This window comes from Eulemur rufifrons, chromosome 19 (genome assembly GCF_041146395.1).
Source record: "Eulemur rufifrons isolate Redbay chromosome 19, OSU_ERuf_1, whole genome shotgun sequence".
In the NCBI taxonomy this organism is placed as follows: Eukaryota; Metazoa; Chordata; class Mammalia; order Primates; family Lemuridae; genus Eulemur; species Eulemur rufifrons.
Window position 1 is genome coordinate 30247739 of NC_091001.1, and position 26204 is coordinate 30273942.

General features: G+C 34.5%; 1 protein-coding gene across 4 annotated transcripts in view; it reads left to right on the top strand.

Annotated features, from left to right (window-relative positions):
- Window positions 1-1796: 1796 nt before the first annotated feature.
- Window positions 1797-26204, top strand: part of RAB28 (RAB28, member RAS oncogene family) — a 135554-nt gene continuing 111146 nt past the window's right edge. For 2 of the 4 annotated variants that reach the window (XM_069494055.1, XM_069494054.1), the window contains exons 1-4: window positions 1797-2057; window positions 6623-6719; window positions 11850-11938; window positions 24669-24798. In XM_069494055.1, coding sequence (XP_069350156.1) covers window positions 1983-2057; window positions 6623-6719; window positions 11850-11938; window positions 24669-24798 — 391 coding nt within the window. In that variant the 5' untranslated portion in view covers window positions 1797-1982. The remainder of the gene's footprint in view (window positions 2058-6622; window positions 6720-11849; window positions 11939-24668; window positions 24799-26204) is intronic. The other 2 variants (XM_069494058.1, XM_069494056.1) reach the window with 1 other exon arrangement.

Genomic DNA, 26204 nt, shown 5'->3' on the forward strand with positions numbered 1-26204 from the left:
AAGGGGTTAAGTCTGTCCTCACTAAAAGCAGATTCCTCAAACCAACAATTATAAAGAACTTGACAAAGCCTTTCATATACCCTCTTTCTTCTGATTCTCATTAACAAATCCAGTGATTAGAAAGTTGGTGGTGGCAGTAGTAGTGGGAGAGTGGGGAAAGAACTGGGTACTAATACTAACTAGGTACCTTTTATTGTGGACCAGACATATCTGCAGATGAGGAGACTGAGGCTCTACACAAGAAACTTGTCTAAGGTAACATGGCTAGAAAGTAGTGGTGTTTCCAACATGGACCGACATTTAATGATGATGATGAGGGTGATAATCACACTGGTTAATACTGAGTGTTTTCTACATGCCAGGCATCATGATCTCTATGCTACTTGATACTGATTATTTCATTTAATTCTCAACCCTACAGAGGAGCTAGTCTATTTTACAGATGAGGAAATTATGGGTAGGGGCACATATCTAGGAAGTGCAGATCTGTGAATACAACTCCAGTGCTGCCTCCAGGGCTGGACATTTCTGTATACTGTCCTGCTTTCCAATTCTAATTCCCATATTCTCTCCAGGACCACTGCCTCTGAGCTAAGCTTCCTGCAACTTAAGCTTCCTCATCTGTAAAATGGGTATAATTCTACCTACTTTAGAGGATTCCTATGAGGAGTAAAGGTAATAATACATGTAAAGTGATTAACAAGACAAACATATCAGGCTTGCATTATTATTGTAGAATTTATCTCACTATATTGTAATTTTCAGTTATGCCATTTACTCACCCTCTTGGACTGAGATCATTCAGGGCTGCAGTTCTCAAATTTTTCAGACTCAGGGTTTCTCCCATACGCTTAAGAATTACCGTGGAATCCAAAGAGCTTATGTCTATGTGGGTTATACCTATCTTTACTGCATTGAAATTAAAATTGAGAAATGTTTAAAAACAGAGTAACAAGCACACGCCCCCTTAGCTGCCACAGTGATTACGTCATACATACGTGTATTCTCCGGAAAACTGTAAATTTGTGAGAGAATGAATGTGAAAAAGGCAAAGAAAGTGTCTGTAATATTACCAAAATTGTTTTGACTTTATCCCCGGACCACACTTAGAGAACTGCTGTCCTAGGGTCCAAGTGCTATGGGGTTAGCGCTGGTAATGCTTGATGAATGAACGAGAAACGGCGAGTTTGAGAGGTCAAAATAGGCAGCGCCATCACGCTCTCGGCCGCGACAGCAGCCTCCCTGCAACCTCTGCCCTTAGCCGCCCGCTTCTCCGGCCGGTCGCGCCCTCTTCCCAGATGTCATTCTTCCGGCGCGCGACCTCCCGAGCCCGCATCAGCTCCAGGGGCCTCTCCCCTGAGCGCTCCGCCAGGCAACCCACGTCTGGGGTGCCCAGACACAGCCGCCCCGCCGCCAGTCTCGGCGGACTCCGGGCTTCCATGGCAACCGTGGTGCGCAGCCCAGGCGTCCCTCCTCCGCCCCCCTCGGGCTAAACCATTCACGTCAGGGACCTTATAAGTGGGGAGTGAAACAACGGAATTTGATAGAACGCCTACGAACTACTCCGCTTCCATTTTTTTTCCACGTAATTTGAAAGATACACTTCTATTTTCCCCCTAGCCAACCACCTCTGCAAAGAGCGCAGCGGCTCTTCTCTCCCGCTCGAACGTTCCCCCCCAGCCCAGGCCTGCGAGTGGTGCGGCTCGCCAGGGGGCCCCGCGGTCCTCGCGGGTTGGTGCAGAGGCGGGGGCGCGCGCCCGACGTGCGCGCAGGGGGCGGGACCCGAGCGGGGGCGGGGGAGGGGAGGAGGGCAAGATGGCGTCCGGCGAGTAATTCTCTCCAATCCTTCCAGCGGCTGCTGAGACACCGGGGCGGGGGGTCCTGCCCCCACTGCTTCCCTTCCTCCTCTCCCCCGCCCCTGGAGGCCTCCTCCTTCCCTTCCTCACTCCACCTCGGGGGGCGGGCCTGGTTCCCGGGACACCATGTCGGACTCTGAGGAGGAGAGCCAGGACCGGCAACTGAAAATCGTCGTGCTGGGGGACGGCACCTCCGGGAAGGTCAGTCCTCAAGCGGGCCCGCCGTCCCACGCCTGCAGGAACCCCGGCGCGGCCCCGGCGCCCCCCAGCCTCTTCCCCGCCTCCTGGCGTCGCCTCATTACCCCAAGCCCTGGGGCCTCTAGGCCCGGGCCCGTCTGGTTAAGACCTGGGGCCGGACACGAAGTGGGCGCTTGGTGAAACCCGACGGGCGCTATCCAGCGCCCCCTTAAAAAAAAAGTCACTTCCCAACTCCCTGCCTGGACATTGCGAACTCCTTCAAGACTCAGGCCAGCATCGCGCCTCCCTGGGCAGCTTTGCAGCTTCTCGCCTCTCAGGACTGGCAAGAATCTGCCAGGGCATCTTGCTACCTCCTTTACTTGTAGACCGGGTCACACTTTGCTCCTCCCTTCCTCTCCCCCTCACTGTTTCTGATGCCTCCACTGTACTGTGAGCTCCCAAGAGGTTGGCTCTGGAATCAGATTCCCTGGGTGAGAATTGGGGCTCCATCACTTACTGGATGATTGGAGGGCAAATTGCTAACCTGTTTGTGTTTCATCTGTAAGATGGGTATTGCTACGGGCCACCGCGAGGGGAGAAATGTGAAAATACACATTAAATGTGAAAATACACATAAAACTTTTAGAACACAGTGTGCACTCAATAAACGTTAGTTGCTGTTTTAGTATTATACCTGTTCATCATCTCTGTTCCCAGCACAGCACCTGTCCGTACAAGCATTCATTCAACAAATGTTTGTTGAACTCTTCTTATGGGCTAGATGCTGAGGCAGAGCTGCCAGCATAACAGAGAGAATCCCTGCCTTAAAGTCTAGCCCCCGTGGGGGCTGGTTGAATGAATGGGTGCGTGAGAATGTCAGGCAGCTAGTCAGTCCCCTTTAACTCCTCAGCAGGGTTTCTTAACCCAAGGTTGTGGAATTCCTGAAATGAAGTAAACGTTGCCCAGTACTTGCTTTGGGGAGAGGGAACATAAGATCTCAGAGGGGTCTATGACCCCTTTCCCCCAAATAAAGTGAAGAGCCTCCGCTTGGGATGCCTTCATGCCTGTGCTTCTGTCAAAGGTGCCAAAACTCTTTCTGGGAATATTGCTAAAGTTTGTTTTCTTTCTACTCCTCTCCCTTTTCCCAACCATAGTCTTCAGAAATGTAGGTTCTTATTGCTGCCAGTTGCCTGTTCTCAGTTTCACATTTCCGTGTTGCTGGTATAGTTTGGACCCTGGTTTCTGTAGTGACGGCTTCTCTTTGCATCCTCCCTGGCAGTTGGCATTGAACAGTTGCTCCTGCCTTTGGTTCTGACATCTGAGGGCCCCTGGGAAAGATGTCATTCACATGAAAAATTTGTAGTATTCTGTGTATTTCCTTCTTGTCTTCCTGGATACTTTGTTATCGATTTGTATTAATGAGGAAAACAACTTAATATGCTCTGATTATGTTTAAACAGTTTGGGAAAAAAGAGAACTTGGAGTCGTTTTTCTTTATAAAGCATGAATTTTTATACTTAAATTTTTTGAATGGTTGAGTTATAAGTAAATCAGCATTGTTTCTGACAACTTAATTCAATAAAAATTTTAAGTTAAATTTTTATAGTTTTCTTATCATTTAGGTTTTCTTTTGAAGGCCACCTAATTTTTCAAAATCTTATTGCACAACCAAATTTATTTTGCATTTAAAATCATAATGACTATAACATAATACATTTATAAAAAGACACAAAAATTGCCTGGTATTGTACATGTTTATAATTTTTTAAACTTTTGTTCATTTTTCTTCCAGTATGTATGTATCATACTTGTATCACTCAGTTGATGTTTGTTCATAAGTTTGTATCTAAGTTTTGTATTTAGTCTATCATATGTGTTTTCCCTTGTTGCTTATTTAGTGTGAATAATTATGGTTTTTCATCTCTGTTTAAAATTCTGCCTGGTGCAAGGCAAAGCATAATTTTTTCATTGCCATATTGTTGAATTAGGACTATCTTTCTGCTTCAAAGAATAGCAGTGCTATTTTTTATGGTGCTCTGACTTAAGTCTTCATCATCTTGACAAAATAATCTATTTTAAAACTGTAATAGCTTTTTCTGCCAGAAATTTCCTGACATAAGCATCTGACACCTAATCTTTCATTATTCTTATTCCCCGCATTTTTTTTTCTCCATACCTTATTCAGCTCTCAAATTATTGACAGCTACAAACATTCCCATTATTTCCCTTACTGTCCTTTTCTATGAATTGAGCCTCTCTTTCATCCTTGTTTGTATCCTGAGTTAACTCTTGGCTATTTTTTCTAGTATTAGTTTTTTCTACTGGTTCTAACTCTGGCATTTTTGTACACACTGATAGAAGCAATAGAGTATTGAGATGACCACTAACAGTTTCTCAAAGAGAAATTTAGCTCCTCCCTCTAGTAACCTGTGTTTCTCTTTCTTTCTTGTTCTGATTGGTACTTTTGCTTTTATTACACATTTTCCAAGTTTTTTTGAGACAAAATATTCTATTTTGTTATCTTTTCAGTGTTGGTAAATGTAGTATGGTTGTATAAAGAATCAGATACAAATATTTCAGATATGGTAGCTGGTTGTTCACACGTATAGTTGTTTAAGAAGGGTATTTATACAGTGACTTGCGAGAAATCATTGAATGTGAAAGATGACATGAAATCTAGATTATTGAAGAGGAAGTGCCCCCACTGATTCAGTTGATTCTCTGTTTAATTTTTCAGCAAGATGTCAGGAGATAGTATAAGAACTTATTTTAATATTCTGTGTGATCCAATGACCTATACTTTTGACATTTTATACTCTATTTCAATTGAAAATTATAGCTTTATGTTTGCCTCAGAAGTGTGAGGGCAGGGCTGTTAAAATCTAGACGTCCTTTTTCCAAGAAAAGAACCTTACTTAGCGTTTTTCTGAATATTTCCAAATATAAAAATATTGAACTCTGAGAATCTTTAATGAGAGTGAAAAATTATCTTAAATGACATGACGATGATGTTACATGTGCTCTCAATTTGTCTTTGACTTTTAAGTGTTTCAGTCATCCGTATATTAAACATTTTGAAATGCCCTGTAATAGTATATGTAGTGATAGTTACTTCTCTCTAAAATTCTGAACCCTTTCACAGATAATTTTGTGCTCTAAGTTAGACAAGCTCTATGGCATAATTAAGGTAAATGAAAAACAGAAGTCTTTAAAAAGAGATACTTACCTTTTTAATTCTTATCTCTTAGTTTTGGTATTGTTACATGTTTCAAGGATATGTTACATACTTCAAGGATGTGACATGTAGTGAGTTTATTTCTAAATGTCTCCCAGAACATCTTTCATATGGTCGCACTCAATAAATACTTGACAAAATATCCTATACATTTATTACAAATGCTGGGTATTTAAATATTAAAAAATTTGGAGTGAGGGTGTGCATTTTGCCATTTGTGTGAAAAATATGGTTTGGTGTAAAAGGAATTTTATATCATCTTGTTAAAAGGAATTGAAATTTGGCCAAGTGTTCTTTTGCACTGCTGTACTTATGTCAAAATTAACTATACTGAGCTATCCTGGAAATTTAATCTTAGTTTTCATTAAGAGTTGACATCTAATTTTAACTTTTAAAATTAAAAAAGGGTTATTTCTTCCTAACTTTGGGAGTCTATCTTGAGGAACATAAAAGTTTAATGAAGCTGCCTTTCTCTTTTTTTGGAGGGAAGTTTACAAATAAGAATAGTGAATTTAAAATGTTTAAGAAGTCTGAGTTATTGAGTTAATTTAGTTACCAGAATGATTAATGATTATTTTGCTTTGATAAGAAATGGTACTCTCAAAGTAAGATCCAGAGTTTTTGAATAAAACTTTGAATTGTTATTGAAAAACAGTAAATGTATATCTGTTGTGGTTATAATATCTTCTGACTTCTTAGTATTGTGGTTCTTGGATAAAAAATATTTATTGGGCCTACTTTACATTAATCTTAAAAATACCAACTTCTTTATTTAAAAGATGCATATTATCACAGTCATTCTATAGAATAATTTTCACTTAACATCTTTAATGTAGAGAAAAATTAGATACTTAAGTTGCTTTTCTTGTGGGACAAAAGAAAAGAAAGTCTGTAAGCAGGTTTTCCCTTCCTTAATTAGTGCTTATTATTAACTGAGGACACAACTACCTTCAGAATATTTAACCTCAGAAATAAAACTTATTAGTGTTCTCTGAAATTTTTTATTGAACTTATGTATAAGGTTCTGATCTTTAATTATGTTGTTTTCATTTTTTCTGCTGATAATTCTCAAATTCTAATTTCCAGCAAGGAGAAGGAGCTTGACAATCAGGGGATTTAAAGAGATCTAACTGATTAGTCTGTTGTCCCCACTGATAGCTGCTGGCAAGTGAAATTTACCTGGTAGTATCAAGTCCCTCCTCCCCTTGTAACTGATTAGAGCTGCTTAAAGTTGCTTGTTGGATTAATTGCAGTATAAATGTTAAGATTACTTAATAAGATTTAGTAGTGGTCTTATGTTTACATTTCTTAAACAAAGAGATTAATTTTGATATTCTGTGCATCAATTTTTTAGACCTCCTTAGCTACGTGTTTTGCTCAAGAAACTTTTGGGAAACAGTACAAACAGACTGTAGGACTGGATTTCTTTTTGAGAAGGATAACGTTGCCAGGTAAGAGACTAAAAAGTCTTGACATAGAAGATTGTACAAATCTTACGATAAGTGGCATAAGGTAGAAATGTATAAAGTAAATTTTGGGGCTCTTCTGCATGAAAATATATGGAATCAGTAAATTTATCTTAGAGAGGTTAACTTTCATCACAATCTACTGTGAAGACATATTGTCCATGGGTATGAGAAAAAGCTTTACACTCCCCCACCCCCTCACTGTTTTTGGCTACTATACATTTTTTGAGAATAAACAATAGTTGCTTATAAAATTGTAAAAAGCTTTTAAAAAATTAAATGCTATGTATTTGTCAACAGATACTATATTAACTAAATGTGAAAAGATTGGGAAGGATTATTTTTTAAAATATTATTTTGTTTCACCTCTGCTTCAGTTTTTTGTTTAAATGTTGGAACAGAAGTATAATGTAGCTATGGAACTACTGTGCTCTAATATGTGAATGCTGTTTTATGCAAGGCAGCATGAAATTGCTGGCATTTAATAGACCACTAAAATTTAGGGTCCCTAGGCACTCATAAAAATACAGTTTGAGCATTCAAGATGTTTCAGTTCACCATGCAAAGAAACTATTTAGATGCCAGTTGCAGCACATTTTGGGGGAAATACAGGGAAATAATAACAACAAAAAAGAGTGGTTTATGTTTTAAGTTAGTTTCTGAACAATTGGTGCTTTAAAATGCTCTATCCATTCAATTTCAATGGTTAAATTGTATGTTTAAAGTAATTTTATTAAAGGCAGTTTATCTTGATTGACTTTAAAAGCTGTCCATCCCTCTCCTCTATGAGGAAACACATTTGAATAAAACGGTTACAAGGGTAATGTAATGTTAGATTCATATACTGGAACGTGAGTGATGTATTGGGAAGAAGTTTAATAAATTCCAATATTATTGAAATATGTTAAGCTCTGAAACACTCCATCTATCAGACAACTCCAAATGAAAGTTTTCGAGCAGGTCATGAAAACTCTTGGTAATTGGAGGTATTCTTCATATCTCATTAGTAATATACTCTGTTATATTTTGTGATGGCTTGTACTTGGCTACCAAAGAAAAACAGATTAGGAGATACAGCATGACAAAAAAAAATTCTGATTTTTTCATTGGTAAGTTATTGTTCAGCAAGAGGGTTCATGAGAAACGTGTATTTTGTTTCATGTGTATTTTCTTTTAATGTATTCAAAGCTGCAAATCTCATTTCAGTTTTATTCTCACCCTTATGGATAATCATTGCTACATTCAGAATATTTACAGCAGTTACTAGCAGAATACATGTACAAATCACATAATATACATGCTGAAAACTTATTTTTACAGCAATAATTTTTTTAGAGATGCAGTTGTTATACACAGAGAGCCTCAAAGTAGTATTTCGTTATTAGCTGTTTTGTTTTGATGCTTAATTGGCAGAAGCAGCAATTTTTTGTCTCATTGGTTTTCATTTTTCTGATTTTTTAGTTAAAGGCTTAAGTAAAGGAACAAGCACTTACTCAAATATTAAAAACAAAGACTGGTTATAGATATTTTATACATGTGATGTATGTGATGATTTTTGACCTGTTGCAGAGTACTACCAATTTTAAAATTTTGATTACTTTGTAAAAAAAACTTTGAGATTCTTGAACTCCAAATTTATAGTATAATATTTTAGACTTAGAAAGCATTTAAGTTAAAAAATGACATCAGGACATGTGTAGTCTTAATGTACATTTTAATTTTTCTGATTAAGTTTTTATTTTGATGGGCAGAGTTCCAGGAAAAAAGTTCTATATTTTTTTAAAGCATTTGGTTTTATGCTACATAAGAGAGTCAAAATTATAGTCAAAATTTCAGTAGGAAAAAATTGTTTTAATATATCTTGTTTTTATCTACTTAGTAGGTATATTAAGAAATGAGGTGAATAAATTACAAGGTTTATAGTATATCCTTTATATACTTTAATCCTAATTTTAATTCATTATAATTATCAAATGTAAGATGATTAATATTTGTATCACTTGCTAAACAAAACTTTACAGGCAGCATTATTGAATTTATAGTGAAGCAGCATAGTAGGTGAATTTGGTATTTGTTAGTAGTCTTGTAAATCTTCTGACCAGATTATTAGGGATGTAAACCTCTTGTCCATCTATTCACATTCTCTTCGTGCAGATTTTCAAGGTCATTACTTTGCAAATACTCATCCATTTTAGTATATTTCATGATCCGGTATGCTGTATAGTCTGGCTGCAACCACTGTGCAGATTTTACTGCTTAAAATAGTGTATCTGTTAGTCAGAGATTCTGCTGATAGAGCTTCTTAAGAGCCTTAGTCAAAATACTTTCAGGAAGCTTGTGGGTACAGTCCAGTAAACAGCGTTCTACTGTGAAAAGGATTTCTGAATCTTTAGTACAAGAAGTGGGCAGACTTGTGTTTTTAGTTCCATCTTGACTATGCAGCACTTTAAGTAAGGTTAACCAAGGCACCAAGTGTACTTTTACAGGGTCACTGTTGAATCCGCTTGGTGGCTTTGATTCATACCAAAAGCAACTTACCTGTGTTTTGTCACCTCATTTATTTTATTTTTTCCTCTAGTTACATGCCATTTCTTACAGAGGAGGAGGAATTTTGTAGCTTTTTGCATTTGGGATTAGATTTCTGACAATTTCTTTAATGTTCTTTATTAGACAGAAATTTGTATTAGATGGATTCTTGATTTAAAAAAAATTCATAGTATTGATTATTTGAATATTCTCATGTAGCTTTATAGGTATAGTATCTTGCAAACATACTAGGAGACTTCATATGTTTATGCCTGCAAAAATTAAAATGAATATTGATTTGTATCATATCTTTTATATGATTTTGTTCCTCAAATAGGGAATCCACATTTTATTTTTAGTTTTATGTGTTAATAAGCCTACAATTCAAATGTGGAAGTTAGAAAATATATTTCTAGATATATGAAACAACATAAAATTAATATTATTTGTTGAAGCTATAATGATAGTAATTTTTTTCTAGCATTCTATATTGGATTATCAGTAGTGCATAGATATTTTTATTTCTGAGTCACTAAAATTTATGTATTTTAAAAAAATGAGCAAATAACAACAAGAGTGTTTATTGGGAAAGGTATAGATTTAAAAAGTACTCCTAGCACATGAATATGAACTTCTTAGATGGGAGACAATTGAATAGATGATTTAAAGTCTTGAAATGATTATAGTCAGAATTTGGAAACACATAATGAAGATCATGTTCTGAAAGTTATAGTTACAGTATTCACAATACCTAATTCAGATTGGATCTAAATATCAGAACTTCATGAAAGAAACTTTTTCTTTAAAAAGTTGTCTTGATGCAAGGTTAAGTGATAGAGATTATTGGCCTTGAAGAAATGGGAGTAAATACCTTTTAATAACTATTAAATTGTTGCCTGAACTCTTACTCTATGAAAGTTAATATTGTTAAGCACTGTCTTTTGAAATAGACAAATGACTGCAAAGAGTTGTGCAAGTAAAATGAATAGACTACTGCCCATCCAGAAGGGGCATCTGAAACTATTTTATATACCTCTAGTAACAGCCAGCCCTTTCTCACCTGCTTAATTTGAGACGGCATTATAGGAGAATGATTTTAGCTTTGAATCTCAAAAAATTTAGGTTTTTAAGAAATTGGGTTTATGCAAGATGTTGGACAAATCTTAGTCTGTGACATTTTGGTTTTTGTATTCACGGGGCTTTAAGAACGTTTTGGTGATTACTCTGTGAGCGTTGAAAGTGTGTGTCTGTGGGAATGATGACGGGTGATAAACTTCAGTAACTCTCATTAATGCTAATGGAAGTTCCTCATGGAAATCCTCTGCATGGTATATGGAACAGACCTATGTTTAAATAATGGAGAGACTGTAATACAAACCCACAAAAATTTAGAGTTAAGGGTAAAACTGTGCTGGTTAATCCAGTGTCTTACTTTCTTTTCAGTTGTGTAGTTAAATGATGTGACTAACGTTCTCTGATTTTTCTGTTTTACATTGGTATATAAATTTATGTCTTTATAATTGTTTTTTGTTTTTGAAGTGAGATCATTTTTTCAGTTTCTAAGTTTTTATTTTGAATTTTTTTGATTTGCAAATCATTCAGAAATTGCTAATTGAGACTTTGGAGACAACTACATAATTTTATGAGAAAGTTTGAAATGTTAAAGTAAAAAGCATATCAGACAATGCTCTTTGCCTTTTGTAGCTCATTCCTTAGTTGCTTTGATAAGAGAGAATAGCTTATCTCAAATTTTTATAGCAACCAAATATTTTGCAAAATGCACAGAAGAATTTTAAAGATTTCCTTTCATTGTTTTAGAATGCTTTTATAATGCTTGTATGGGGAAGAAGATTATTAATAGTTATTTTATGAAGGCCTGGAAGCACATATAATTTGTTTCAAAGGAAATGCTTCGAACAGGTATGAATGCATCACAATATTTAGTGATATACTTGGTATGTCTCCATTATTTCTGAACAGGGCTATCAAATGTGTTTCTATTTTATGGGTTACATTTGAAAACATGCACTTTTTAAATTATGTTTGCCATCATATATAATAGCTGAAAATTCAAATTAAAAAAAGATTCATTCATTTGAGTTGAAATTATGAGTGCATTTTTTGTACTCTTCTATTATTATTCTGTAAGTTTTAGAACCCATAGAGTTTAGAACCTACATCAAAATTCATATGTACAATTGGGTGGGTGAATATACAAAGCTTCAATTTTTATTTTTAAAGTGTATTTCTTACTCCATGCACATGTGCTTTATTGTTGTAGTCTCTAACAGAAAAAATTTAAGGCATTAAGTTTATAAGTTAAAGCTTACTTTATTTTCTTTTGTTTTGAAAGTGATTGTAAATGTGGTTCCATGGAAATGAAATGAAAGGATCAATGTAGATTCCCTACTGTGGTTTCTTTTGACAACATTATATTCATAATTCCAAACTTCTGATCATATGAGCCTACAGAGTAAAGGCAAATTGGGTTCAGAGTTTATCATTGTGACTTAGTGTTCTGTGAAACTGTGTTCAATTGTTCTATTGCTACTTAACTTTTTTTTTTGTATTATTATTTTTATATTCTAGGAAACCTGAATGTTACTCTTCAAGTTTGGGATATAGGAGGGCAGACAATAGGAGGCAAAATGTTGGATAAATATATCTATGGAGCACAGGTATGACATGAATTCTATGATTATTCCAATATTGAGAATATTCCTCTTAATAAGCACACATGCTGATATACACACACATATAAACACACTCACTTATACACATTCTTTCTTACTTGGTTTTTATCTGATATGTAGAGAGATTAATTTTATATTTGTGATAATCCTTTGGTTTGAATCTGCTCAAATTATGTTTGGAATGATTTGGGTGATGAAACTGGTAACACTAATTGGTGTAAACTGAAAAACTCTTAATAGCATTCATATGCTACTTATATTACTAGACATTATTGTTAGCAATTGAATAAATGCAGTGATAAATGATATTTTGATATTTATTAGCTGATTTGGTTGTAGTGGCTACTTTCATATAAACTGAATGAAAAGGGAAAATTTAATTTCATTTTAAGTTGCAACGATAAAAAGTATATCTATATGTCTATATTTTTGTGCTATGAATTATTCTAAATATTTATCATTTTTCAGATTTAATAGATATATCAATAGTTTGTATCAAACAACTAAGTATGACTAATGTATATGAAGCACTTATAATTTAATATGATAATGATGTATTTTCAGAAAATCTATGTAGAGCAAGAAAAATCACTTGAATAATTACATAATTCTTTGGCAACATGATATATAGATATATATAATTTTTGAGTTTTTAAATAAAAGTATTATACATGTAGAAAATATGCATAGTTGTAATATACTTTAAAAGTTAATTATTTCTCTCTGAACAAGTTCGGTGAAGAATAATTGTCTTTTTAATGCTTTGGCAGAGTGCTTTGGGCTTAATGACAGAGAGTTTAGAAACATGTTAATGCCATTGAATGTAATCATCTGATGACGTAGAATACATGGTATATAGCTGAATATGGAGTACATGGTGCTTACGAGGCTCTGTATATAATACTCTTTGATAGGCTATTTCTTTATTTTTGCTTTTTCTTCCACTTTTAATTAGTGTGTATCTTCACATTATCATGAGACGTTATAAGGATAATACTTCAAAATCTTCATTTAGGTCCTTATTGGAATTTGATATTTTAAGTGGCAGAAGCATAACTTGGTGACATGGAGTTATGTTGCTCAGAAGAAATGAATCTGTAGGATAAAGATAGAGAATGTTAAGCACTTTGCTGTACAAAGTTTGGTTCTTGTCAAATACCACTGCCTTAATTTTAGATGGAAACTAGATTCTGGCTTATGCAGAGAAGGATAAATGAGGCTAATATGGTTCTGAATCACGTATGAAGGCCTTAAGAGTTTTGGTTTTTGTATTATTGATATATAGATTTGGCTCTTACAACTCTTTCTTCTTTGTCTTCTCTTTTATATTATTGTCTCCTACAAAATCTTTCTGCTCATGTTGAACAGTTTCATCTATGATGAAATGACTTGATATTTTGTGCATGTCATTTTTCTCTTAAAAAGTACATTTCAGATTTTTGTGTCTGGCTTATTTGTTATTGTTTAATTTTTTCTGTTTTAAACTGATTAGGTTTAAAGTGGTTACTAATCTAAAGAAAACTTACTGGACAGAGATTGGTGGGAAGCCGCAGTCCTTGTTTCACTCACATGGTTGAAAAAAATGGGATTTGAAAATAACACTCTTTTCTCTTTGCTTCATAAAATCTATCTTCAAAGCCATATATAGGATTTTAAAAAGATGAAAAATTAGATTGGCCTAACTTCTAATGATGTTTGACTCTTGGTGTCAAATAGAATAGCCTTTTATGATTTATAAGTATAGCTAGAGTTAGTGGAAAACAGGAGGACTTTATGCATCTCAGGGTAAATAATAATATAAAATTCAATTAATATATATTTCTTCACTTAAAAATTAGGGGAATATAATACCCATTAATTAGATTCTGTTAACTCCACGTTAGTACAATCATTTAAAAATTTATTATTTAATGTATTCAAATTATTTAAAATATCTTACTATTATATAAAAATTAATATTGATGTGAAAATCACATCATATCAAATTAATCATTCCAAAGTGTATAATCAGTGGCATTTAGTATATTCACAATATTGTGTAACCATCTCCTTAAGTCAGTTTTTAGCAGTGTATATTTTGTGTTATTACATAGCTGCCTATATTCAGCAGGCATTAATGGAAAAATTTGTAGAAATCTGAAGAATTTTCATCTTTTCCAAGAGTGCTTAAGTTTAGTAACATGTCTCTATTCTCTTCTAAGTTTCTTTATTTCTTAGGAGAAAGTAAATGTTGCATTCCTTCTTAGAACTTGTCATATAAGGTTTCTATCTTGAAGGTACATGTTGACTTTTTTTCTCTTTTGCTGGTACTTTATATTGTTTACACTTATGCGATTTCTGTGACTGTTACAAGCATATACTCTGTTTGTAAACAGCAGTGTAGTACAGTATTTCTGAGAAATTCATGAACATTTTCATGAAATTATCTCGGGAAACTGGGAATTCTGAGATGATGAAATGAATTGTCATAAATTTATGCTAATGTAATAATTTTTTTCTGCTTTCCAGGATTCCAAATTAAATGTTATATAAAGTACGTGAAGTACATTACCAGTAGTCTGTTTTGTTAAAATGTATTTAAATTATATATCCCAGCCACAGAAGCTCTGACTCATTATTTACTATCATAAATTAGGGAAAATGGTACTTTTCAAAAATAATACTTTCAAAACATTCTAATAGTATATTAATATACTTAATAACTTTATATTATGTAGTCACATAATTATTCTTCAAAGTAGATCTATATTGCTTCTAGAATTGCAGATGCTTTTTTTATATTGCCTACCTCATGAATACTTTGGTTTTTGGTACCCATGCTACAGGACAGAAATCTTTCACAAATAATGTTTAGACAAGCTGTTTTGAAGACATCAGTTTAATGTGTTATTTAGGATCTCTAACTTACATATTACATATAGAAAGAATTATACGTATCTGTGCTATTAAACTAAGGAATCCATTTTTTAAAAGTGTTTATTAACATCCAGAAAGAAGCTTATTTGTAGGCTGCAAGTTAACTTGGATCCAAATAAAACTGATTATTTTACCGTCCTTTACTCCCTCCCTACCCTTGGTTAGCATTAAACTTTAGCAATAGTCTATTGAAAGTATTGGGCGAAACCAAATTGAATTGACACCCAAAAAAGAATTAGTGAGGTATTTTGACGAGAACTAGTTCTAAGAATTGAAATATATCCCAGTTAAATTCCCAGATTTAAATTAACTTAAAAATTTCTAGGAGTCTTTAGAAAGATGTTATAGGCTATTTTTCATAGTGGTTAGGAGCAAACACACAGTACATAGTGTTTAGTGCCCTGTAACCTGTGGCTAACAGAGGCTAATAACAAACCTCAGAAAAGGACTGGATGTTTCATTTTTTGTAGATCTTTCTGCTCTGGAATCTAAGTAGTTTGCAAACACTGCCCCACTGAGCATAAACTCAATGAAGTGTAGTATTTGTGAGGTAGAACACAACTACTATTGTGTGCCAGTTCCCCACATGGATGAGCCTGCCTGTTAATTATCAGCAAAAGAGTTTGGTGCTTATAGGACAACTGGGGAGAGAGCACATCTCAAAACGGGACTCCTTGAGATCCATTGTTTTGCTATGAACTTTTGGTGCATATTTGCCAACATATAACTGATTATGTTTATAGGCCTCTTTTGCATTAGTGTTTCTTATAGGTTGCACTTTTATGCAGCAAGGTATATGTTGTTATGGCTATTGTATAATCTATATGATTCAATTCATTTCTATATATAACTATAAACTAGATTGTTTATTTTGCAGATCAGGGGAAAAAAATAGCCCACATTTTGGGAATGGGGGAACTTTTCATTTTTGAGAAGGGTAAATAGCGTGTGTACTGTGTTTAGCGCCTGTTAAATTATGGAACTAAATCTATGCAGTACCTTACAAGACTGTTAAATGTTGCCACCAGTGTTTATTCCATTAAAACTTCTGCCAGTTATAACTTTGAAAATGGTATCCATTTGATTTACTGACTCATCATTCTTATTACATATGGTGATAAGTGAAGTAGATGAAAAGAAAGTACTGCATAAACTAACCTTACATAATATTTATGAACAGTATTGAAATTTACAAAGAGAAGGGGCAGTAGTGTTGTATCTTCTTGGAATTGAAAGTGGCGGCAGGGTGGGGGTGGGGGAAGTACAGTTAAAGCATAAAAAATGGAAGAAATTTTTGTTGAAGATTTTTTAAACTTGAAATCTAATTTCCAAAGGTTATGTAAAGGTTTGGGAAGAGAAGCAGTTGAAGGATAAATTGGGAAGAGGAAGCACAAGGTGGTGTGAGGATGAAGACATAGGAGAAACATAAACAGCAGATAGATGGGTGGTAACAGAAGGTATCTGGGACATGAGACATGGTGATAGGTTTAGATGACCACAAGTTTGCCAAGAAAATTAGATCCAGTGGTCCCCAAGTAGATTGTTCACAGACTTCAGTTGAGGCCAATGTATGGTTTTTCTGAGAGAGTTGTACTTTCTGTAGCTGGGAATATTCTGATAGTTTTCCGGAGGGAGTCAGAAGAGTTCTGGATTGATTGATGTGGTGAGAGATGTAGGGATTTGAGGGTCCTTGTATTATAGGCTTCCAAAGACGTAAGTACTTAGAAGTCTGGCCTTTTTGTGCTGAGACTGATGGGTAGAGGCCCTAGAAGCCAATAGTTTTGGTAATATGTATCTTTCAAAAATTGGTTCCTTTTATTTATATTATCAAATTTGTGACCATAGAGTTGTTCACATTCCTGTCCTTTTAGTGTTTATGGGATCAATAATGATGACCATTCATTTCATTGGTAATATGTCCCACCTGCACCCCCAGCCTTTTTTTTTTATTAGCTTGGCTAGAGGTTTGTCTATTTTATTGATCTTTTTAAAGAACCAGCTTTTGATTTTATCAATTTTCTTTATTGTTTTCATCTTTTCAATTTCAATGACTTCTGCTCTAATTTTTATTATTATTTTCTTCTGCTTGCTTTAGGCAGAAATTGCTCTTCTTTTTTCAGTTTCCTATAGTAGAAGTTTAGATTAATGATTTTTCTTCTGTTCTACTATATGTATTCAATGCTAAACATTTTCCTGTAATCCCTGCTTTTGCTGCATCCCACAAGTTTTGGTAGATTGTATTTTTGTTAGTTCAAAATATTTAAAAATTAATCTTGAGACTTCTTTGATTCATGTGTTATTTAGAAATATATTGTTTAATCTCCAAATAGTTTGAGTTCTTCAAGCTATCTTTCTGTTATTGATTTCTAGTTTAATTCCACTGTAGTTTGAGAACATGCTTTGCACAATATCTAGTCTTATACATTTGTTAAGGTATGTTTTATGGCCCAGAATGTAGTTTACCTTGGTGAATGTTCCATGAGAGCTTGAGAAGAGTCTATATTTTGATGTAGTTGGATTGAATATTCTATAAATGTCAATTAGATGAAGTTGATTGTTAATTCTATTTAGGTCAACTATATCCTTACTGATTTTCTGTTTGCATGATGTGTCAATTAATGAGAAAAGGCTGTATATCCAGCTATAATAGTGGATCTGTGGATTTGGAACTCCTTGCAGTTCTGTCAGTTTTGACTTCATGTAACTTGATGCTCTGTTGTTATGTGCACATACATGGAGGATTATTATATCTTCTTGGACAACTGACCTCTTTATTGTTATGCCAGTCTTTATACTTGATCATTTTCCTTATTCTGAAGTCTGCTTTGTCTGAAATTAATATGGCTACTCCAGCTTTCTTTTCGTTAATGTTTTCATGGTATCTTTTTTATCCCCTTACTTTAACAACCTGTCCGTGTTTTCATATTTAAAGTGAGTTTTCTGTAGGCAACATATGGTTGAGACTTGTTTTTCTCAACCATTTTGACAATCCCTGTCTTTTAATTGGTGCATTTAGACCATTCACATTCAAAGTAGTTATTGGTTAACATCTATCACATTTGTTTTCTGTTTTTTTGCATGTGTTCTTCATTTCTTATCCTCCCTCTTTTTCTGCCTTCTCTGGTTTTGAGTATTTTATCTCCTATCTTAACATAGCAATTATCCTTCTTTATAATTGTTTTTAGTGGTTATCCTAGAGTTTGCAATATACATTTTTAACTAATCTAAGTCCACCTTTGAATAACCCTATTTTGCTTCACATATAGTGCAGATAGCTCAGAATATTCTTAATTCATCCTTTCTGTCCCTTATGACACTGCTGTCATTCATATCACTTATCTATATGCTATAATCACCCAATGCATTGTTGCTATTATGTCTTTAAACAGTTGAATTTTGGATTGGTTAACAATAAGAAAAAAATGATTTTATTTTACTCTCATTTATTCCTTCTCCACTGCTCTTTCTTTTTACATTCTGTATGTTTCTTTGTTTTTATTTTATTGTTAATTGATAATTTATAATTGTATGTATTTATGGGATACAAAGTGAAGTTATGATTTATCAATTCAATGTGGAATAATTAATTCAGGCTAATTTATATACCCTTTACCTCAAACACTTATTTTTGTGTGTATTGAGAACATTTGAAATTCACTCTTTTAGCAATTTGGAAATGTACATTGTGCCATTATTAACTGTATTCACCATGTGCTGCAATAGATGTAAAAAAACCAAAAAACCTTTATTTCTTTTGTCTTAGATTTTGTACCCTTTACTGTTACCTCCCTATCCCCGCCTCCCTCCACCAGCCTCTGTAACCACCATTCTACTCTCTGCTTCTATGAGTTTGATTGCTTTAGATTCCATATGTATGTGAGGACATATGGTATTTGTCTTTCAGTGCCTATTTCACTTAGCATAATGTTCCTAAATTCTATCCATGTTGTCGCAAATGACAGAATTTCCCTTTTGTAAGGCTGAAAACATTCCTTTGTGTGTATATACCACATTTTCTTTATCTGTTCATCCATTAATAGACACCTGGATTGATTCCACAACTTGGCTATTGTGAATAGTGCTACAATAAACATGGGAGGGCAGACATCTCTTTGACAAACTGATTTCAGATCTTTTGGGTGAATACCCAGAAGTGGGATTGCTGGATCATATCTTAATTCTATTTTTAGTTTTTTAAGGAACCTCCATACAGTTACCCTTAATGTACTAATTTACATTTACACCAATAAAGTACAAGCCTTCCCTTTTTTTCACATTGTGGCCAGTGTTTATCTTTTATCTTTTTGATAATAGTCATTCTGAAAGGTGTGAGAAGATATCTCATTGTGGTTTTAATTTGCATTTCTCTGATGATTAATGATGTTGAGCATTTTTTCATGTATCTGTTGGCTGTTTGTATGTCTTCTGAGAAATGTCTATTCAGGTCTTTTGCCCATTTTTAAATTGGATTTTTTGTTTTCTAGCTATTGAGTTGTTTGAGCTCCATGTATATTTTTGATATTAATCCTTTACTAGATGTATGGCTTGCAAATATTTTCTCCCAATCCTTAGGTTATCTTTATCTTTGTACACTGTTAATTGTTTCCTTTGCTATATAGAAACTTTTTAGTTTTATGCAATCCCATTTGTTATTTTTGCTTCTGTTGCCTATGCTTTTGAGGTCAAATCCAAAAAATTATTGCCCAGACCAATGTTGTTTTGTTTTTTTCCTATGTTTTCTTCTAGTGGTTTTATAGTTTTTGGTCTTATGTTTAAGTCTTTAGAATCCATTTTGAGATGATATTTGTATATGGTATGAGCTAAGGGTCCAATTTTTTTTTCTTCTGCATGTGAGTATCTAGTTTTCCCTAAAACATTTATGGAACAGACTATCCTTTTCCCATTGTGTATTTTAGGCACCTTTGTCAAAAATCTATTGACTGTACGTGTTGGTTGATGTGTCTGTTTTTTTGCTAATACCATGCTGTTATAGTTATTATAGCTTTGTAGTATAGTTTGAAATCAGGTAGTGTGATCCCTCAGCTTTGCTTTTTTGTTTTGTTTTTTGCTCATGTTTGCTTTGTTTATTTGGTTTTTCTTCTTATGTACAACTTAGTTTCTGACCCACATCATTTTCCTTTTCCCTGAAGAACCTCTTTTACTATTAAATATTTCTTTCAGAGCAGGTTTGCTGGTGATAAATTCCTTCAATTTTTGTTTTTTATGAGTCTTTATTTCTCCTTTACTTCTGATAGTTTCGCTAGATATAGAATTCTAGATAAGTTTTTTTCTTTCTGTCAACACTTTAATAGTTTACTTCATCCACTTCTTATTTGCATGGTTTCTGATGAGAAATTTTTTGTAATTCTTATCCTTGTTCATTTATAGATAAAGTGTTTTTTTCCCCTCCTTAGGTTTCTTTCAAGATTTTTTATTTGTCTTTTGTGCAGTTTGAATATGCAAAAGGTATAGAAATTTTGGTATTTATCCTAGTTAGTGTTCTCTGAAATTCTTGGATATGTGGCTTGGTGTCTGTAATTAATTTTGGTAATTTCTTGGTAAATATTACTACAGATATTTCTTAAGCTGGATTTTCTCTTCTTCTGGTATTCCAGTTATTCATATGATATTCCATTTAGGATTGGAATTGTCCCACTTTTCTTTGATGTCCTGTTCAGTTTTATTCATTTTTCTTTTAACATTTTAGTTTTAGAAGTTTTTATTGTCCTATCTTTAAGCCCACTGATTCTTTTCTAGGCTGTGTCCAATGACATTCTTTATTTCTGTTATAATGCTTTTTATATTTACCATTCCCTTTTTATTATTCCTTAGTGTTTCCATCTCTCTGCTTACATTACCCCCCTGTGGGTTGTATGTAGTCTACCTTTTCATTTAGAACTCTTAACATATTAATCATAGTTATTTTAAATTGCTTGTCTAGTAATTGTAGCCTGTATCATATCTGAGTCTGGTTCTGATGCCAGCCTTTTCTCTTCAAACTGCCTTTTGGAATGCTTCATAATCTTATATTGAAAGCTGGACATGATGTGTTGAATAAGAATTCACATAAATAGGCCTGGAATGTGAGGTTTTATGTTGATTTGGCCAGAACTAGGCCATATTTAATGTTTACTGTAGCTGTAGGTGCCAACAGGTTTCAGATTCCTCTAGTGTCCTTGTTGTTTTCTCCCAGTCCTTTTGGATATCTTAAAGAACTCCTGCATAGCTGAAGTCTGTGTCTTGCAGCACTTTTAGCTCTTTCAGCTATAATCCACTGCTATTATACTGGTAACCTGTTGGCATTGTGGTAAAGTATGGGGGAGGGTAAACATTCTGTATTCTTATGATAAAGTCTCAGTCTTTTAGTGGGCATTTGTCTTTGGGCTTTGACTTCACTAGTGTTTCTTTGCTCCTCCCACTTAGATGAGACAAAATGGCTAGAGGGGGCCAGAGTTGGGAACTTCCCTTACCCCTTACCATATAAGGCTCTGATTAAGCTTTTTCTTTTGGAGAGTATGCCTTTTTTATGGATAATGCTATGGATATATTTCATAATGGTTACCTTCTCCCTCTTCATGCCAAAGTCGTGAGGGGATCTTTCTTCGTCCTTTACCATGAGGATATGGTGCGGTTTCTGGAGGTAAAATGCATAAAAGTGTGGAGTTGCCCTAAGACTGTGGGGCCCCTAGGAGTTTCTCACTCGTAAGCTAGACCATAGCCTCCAGCAATTGGTCATAATTACCATTTAGATGTTCCTATCATTTACTACCTGTAGTGGCTGCTGCTCTAGGCAAACAGATCTTGGCTATAACTCTCTGAATCTGCCTGTCTCTCCAGATTCCGGGGTGGCGATTTGCCCTGCAATCTCAGTTCTCTGCTGAGTCCAGGAAAAGTCCTTCATTTTCAGTTTATTCAGACTTTTTCTTATTGTAAGGACAAGGGTGATGACTTGCAAGCTTTCAGCAGTCAAAGCTGAAACCGAAAGTCCTGAAATTCCTTTTATATTTTAATATTTTTGGTTTTCTCATTTTCCTTCTCAGATTTTCACCACAGTGGTAAAGATCAAAACTGGTACTATTTGTGATGGTAAGAGCAAAGACAAAATAATAGTTTTTACATTAAATAGTACTGGGAATATGAACACAGAGATAGTTGGGTTAGTTGATAGATGAGTGAATAGGAGTTTTTCCTTCTGTCTTTTTTATGAATCCTGAAAGATTCATAGGAATCACTGACTGAAAAATATTGGGACACATTGGTCTAGATCAGGGATTGGCAGATTTTTCCTAAAAAGAGCTAGATAGCAAATATTTTAAGCTTCTCAGGCCATACTATCTCTGTTGCAGCTACTCAATTCTGCAGTTGTAGCACAAAAGCAGCCATTGATAATACTTAAACAAATGAGTGGGACCATGTTTCAATAAAAGTTTATCTACAAATACAAGCTGTGAGCCGGATTTGACCTGTGGGCCATATTTTACCAACCTGTGTTCTAGATCAGTAGTTTGTAATTTGTTTCGTATCTTTGATCTAGTACTGATTATCAATAGATGGTGGCCATGTTTTATTTGCATATAGTTTCTCATATTTAGATATTATCCTATGTTGGGATGAAGATTTTTGTTTGTTAGTCAGCAGGGTTCCAAAAATGTTAAGGTTTAAGAATCATAGGTCTAGGCTCTATTTATGAGTTTAAAGCCTATCTCAAAGTTATCATGAATACGTAATTCTCATTCACTCGGAATAATAACAAAAAAAAATCTGCTGCAATTGTTTGTATGTTAATTTAAAAATAAGTCTATTTTTATTATTTCATTTTACCACATAGGCATGTCCATTATTTTGAAAATGAAATAATAGAAGCGTTGCCCAAGATCAGTAGATGGTGGCACCAGGACTGGCATCCAGTAGTGACCATAATTCCAGGGTAGGGCTCTTTTCAACAAACAATATATAGTATCACTCACGGCAACTGGAGGTGGGGTCAGTAGATTGAAGATTAGCCTTTTTCAGAAGTCAGTTTTGGGGCTTTATTCTTAATTAAAAAAGTGAGATTATTCTCAGTATTTTAGATAATTCTGTGTTGGACAGTATTTCAAAGCATCATGGGAGACAGAAGTATTAATAATAGATGTCCAAGTTACTGAAACGAACTTCACAAGTGATTTTGCATAAAAATAATCATAAATTATATTAAAACAAAGATATTATATGTTCAAAATATAGCATTTACCAATTGTTTTACTATATATTTCTGTTATTTATGCTCTTGAGGTTTTTTTACATGTATATCTGTATGGTAGAAATGTTATATAATGGTGTCTTAACCAACTCCATGTTCAGTGATGTCACACTGATAGCTTAAAAATGGTCACGGGAATATTTAAACCATGCAAACTGGCAAATGTAACAAATAATACTCCCACCCCACCCCAATGTGCCCTGAACCCCAAGCCAGTCAATTAATATTTACTGGCATATCACTGACTGTGACTATGGTCTTAAATACTTGTCTGGTTTTGCTATAAGACTGAGTTCCTTGAGGTTTGGAACTTATATCCCTAGCATCCAGCACAATGCTTGGAGTATAGTTGACAGACAAATGTTTTTATTCATTTAGTCCTTGATTCAAATCCTGGCTTCATCACTTACTTACTTGTTTGACCTTGGTTATTTTAACCTTTGTTTTTTAGTAAAATGGGAATAATAATAATACTAGCCTTTCATGATTGTTGTAAGCATTAATGAAAAGACCTAGACATGTTTCTTGTACATAGTAGGTGCAAAAAAGTAGTTGATTTTTATTTTTATAACCTGTGAAGTAGACATAAATGCCATCAGGGTCCAGACTTACATGAGCTTTGTATTAAGTGTTTGACTACAAACTGGATGAGAATCAAGAATGTGGTACTGTTATTTTTGTGTGTGTATATACTTCTCATCCTTCCCATACAAAATAATGGGATAAATTAAAAGGAATATGATATATAAGAGGCAAGAAGCAATCTCTCTGTTATATTTGGCTTTGCTCAGACTCTTATTACAGTATTATGTCCAGTTTTACATTGCTCATTTTAAAGAGGATGTCAAAAACTATATGTAGTGTGTCCTGGGAAGAATCAACAACTATGATTAAAGGGACAGAAAATAGGCCCTTTGAGGAAAGCATAAGGAACTGAGTTTGTTTACTCTGGAAAGGAGATGGTAAAGGAGTTACTTAACTATCTTCAAGTATATGAAGGGTTATTATAAGAAGGATACTCTCAAGTTGTTCTCCAAATGCACAGAGGACTAAAAGAGGAAATCGACATTTCATTTAAAGAAAACTGTGTTAAACACTAAAATTGACTATCAAGGGATATCATGGAATCTCCATTTTTTAAAATATTTAAAAAGAATAGCAGCAGATGGTTATTTATTGAAAAGTTTAAATGTTTGACCTCATGAGCGTGAGAGGCAGGATTGTAAGCCTTTCAGCCTTTTCAACTTATGTGATATGATTTCCTTATATTTACTGTAACTTACCAAACATGTTCCAGGTAGCTTACTGGGAAACCACTTATAATTTCGATTAAATTATATTTCAGCTTGCATTGCATTCTAATTTCTGGATTTATCTTGAATAAAAACTTTTAGTATTATTTGTCTCCTAGTAACTAAATTGAAGTCAATTTGTATATAAAACACTCAATTTATAATTTTATACTCAATTTGACATATCTGGAGCATTACTTAGGAGTATTCTTTTTTTTTTTTCCAAGTAGCACTTTACAGATATTCTATAATTCTTTTGTGACAGGGAATCCTTTTGGTATATGATATTACAAATCATCAAAGCTTTGAGAATTTGGAAGATTGGTATACTGTGGTGAAGAAAGTGAGTGAGGAGTCAGAAGCTCAGCCACTGGTTGCTTTGGTTGGAAATAAAAGTAAGTTGTTCTTGCTTATTTATGTATAGTAAAATTTATTTGCCATTACGGACTGAATGTTTGTGTCCTCCTACCACCCTGATTCATAAATTGAAGACCCAATCCTTAATGGGTTGATGGTATTTAGAGGTGGGGCCTTTATGGGGTATTAGGTCATGAGAGCAGAACCCTCATGGATAGGATTAATGCCTTTGTAAAAAGAGACGTGAGAGATAATGTCTCTGTGTGCCATGTGAGAGTACGGCAAGAAGGTGGCCATCTGTAAACCAGGAAGAGTGCCCTCACTAGATGCTGAATCTGCCTGCACCTTGATCTTGAACTTCCCAGTCTTCAGAACTGTGAGAAATAATGTTTGTTTTTCAGGCCACCAGAACTTAGAACTTACTAAGACATTTTTGCCTATCCCCGTAGTTTTTATTCATGAAAAAAAGATTTTATATTTGGAAACAGTATTTCTGGAGTGAGCAAATTGAATAGAAAATTCCTAAGGGTGTATATGATCTTTTTGATAATTCTTTTGATGCGTGATCTATCATAACTGCTCTGCTGCTTTGGCCAATTCCTGTAAAGGTAAATTCGGTTCTGAAAGTATGTGTTTTGGCTTCCTGTGGTCTAAGGAAGTAGCGTGGACTATTAAGAACAGCGAGACAGCTGCAGATTTTATGATATTATATTCCAATTTCAGCTGTGTACCAGAGGTGTTGAGAGATACATTTCATTAAATGATCCCCTATTTTAGGGAAAGAAGCGGTGTCTACATAGAATTTTATAAGCATTGTGCCTTGCTCCCATCTCTTATAAACTTCCTTTTCTGAAGTTTTGGGATTTGTTCTGAATATAGATAATTCTTTTTGAGAAAGAGTGTGTTCTGTTAGGGAGAGGAGCAGTTCTTGGTAAAAATTATAGATAAGTAATTTTTGAGATCTGTCTCTTGGGCTATGATATATAGCATATAAAAATCATAAAACTGAACACAGTACATGACTGTTATTTGGTTCATAGTTCTGTAATGCAGTAACTTGGAAAAGGAAACATTAGTAAGGGTTTTCAGATACAGTCATGTGCCACATAACAGCGAGGATACGTTCTAAGAAATGCATTTGTAGGCAATTTTGTTGTGTGCTAACACCGTGGAGTGTACTTACACAAACCTATATGGTACAGCCTGCTATACACCTAGGCTATATGGTATAGCCTGTTGATCCTAGTCTATGAACCTGTATAGCATGTTACTGTATTGAATACAGTAGGCAATTGTAACACAATGGTATTTGTGTATTTAAACATAGAAAATGTATAGTAAAAATGCAATATAAAAGCTCCATTGTTATTTTATGGAATCACCATCATATAATGCCAGTCCATTGCTGATGGAAACATCATTATGTGGTGCATGACTGTATATG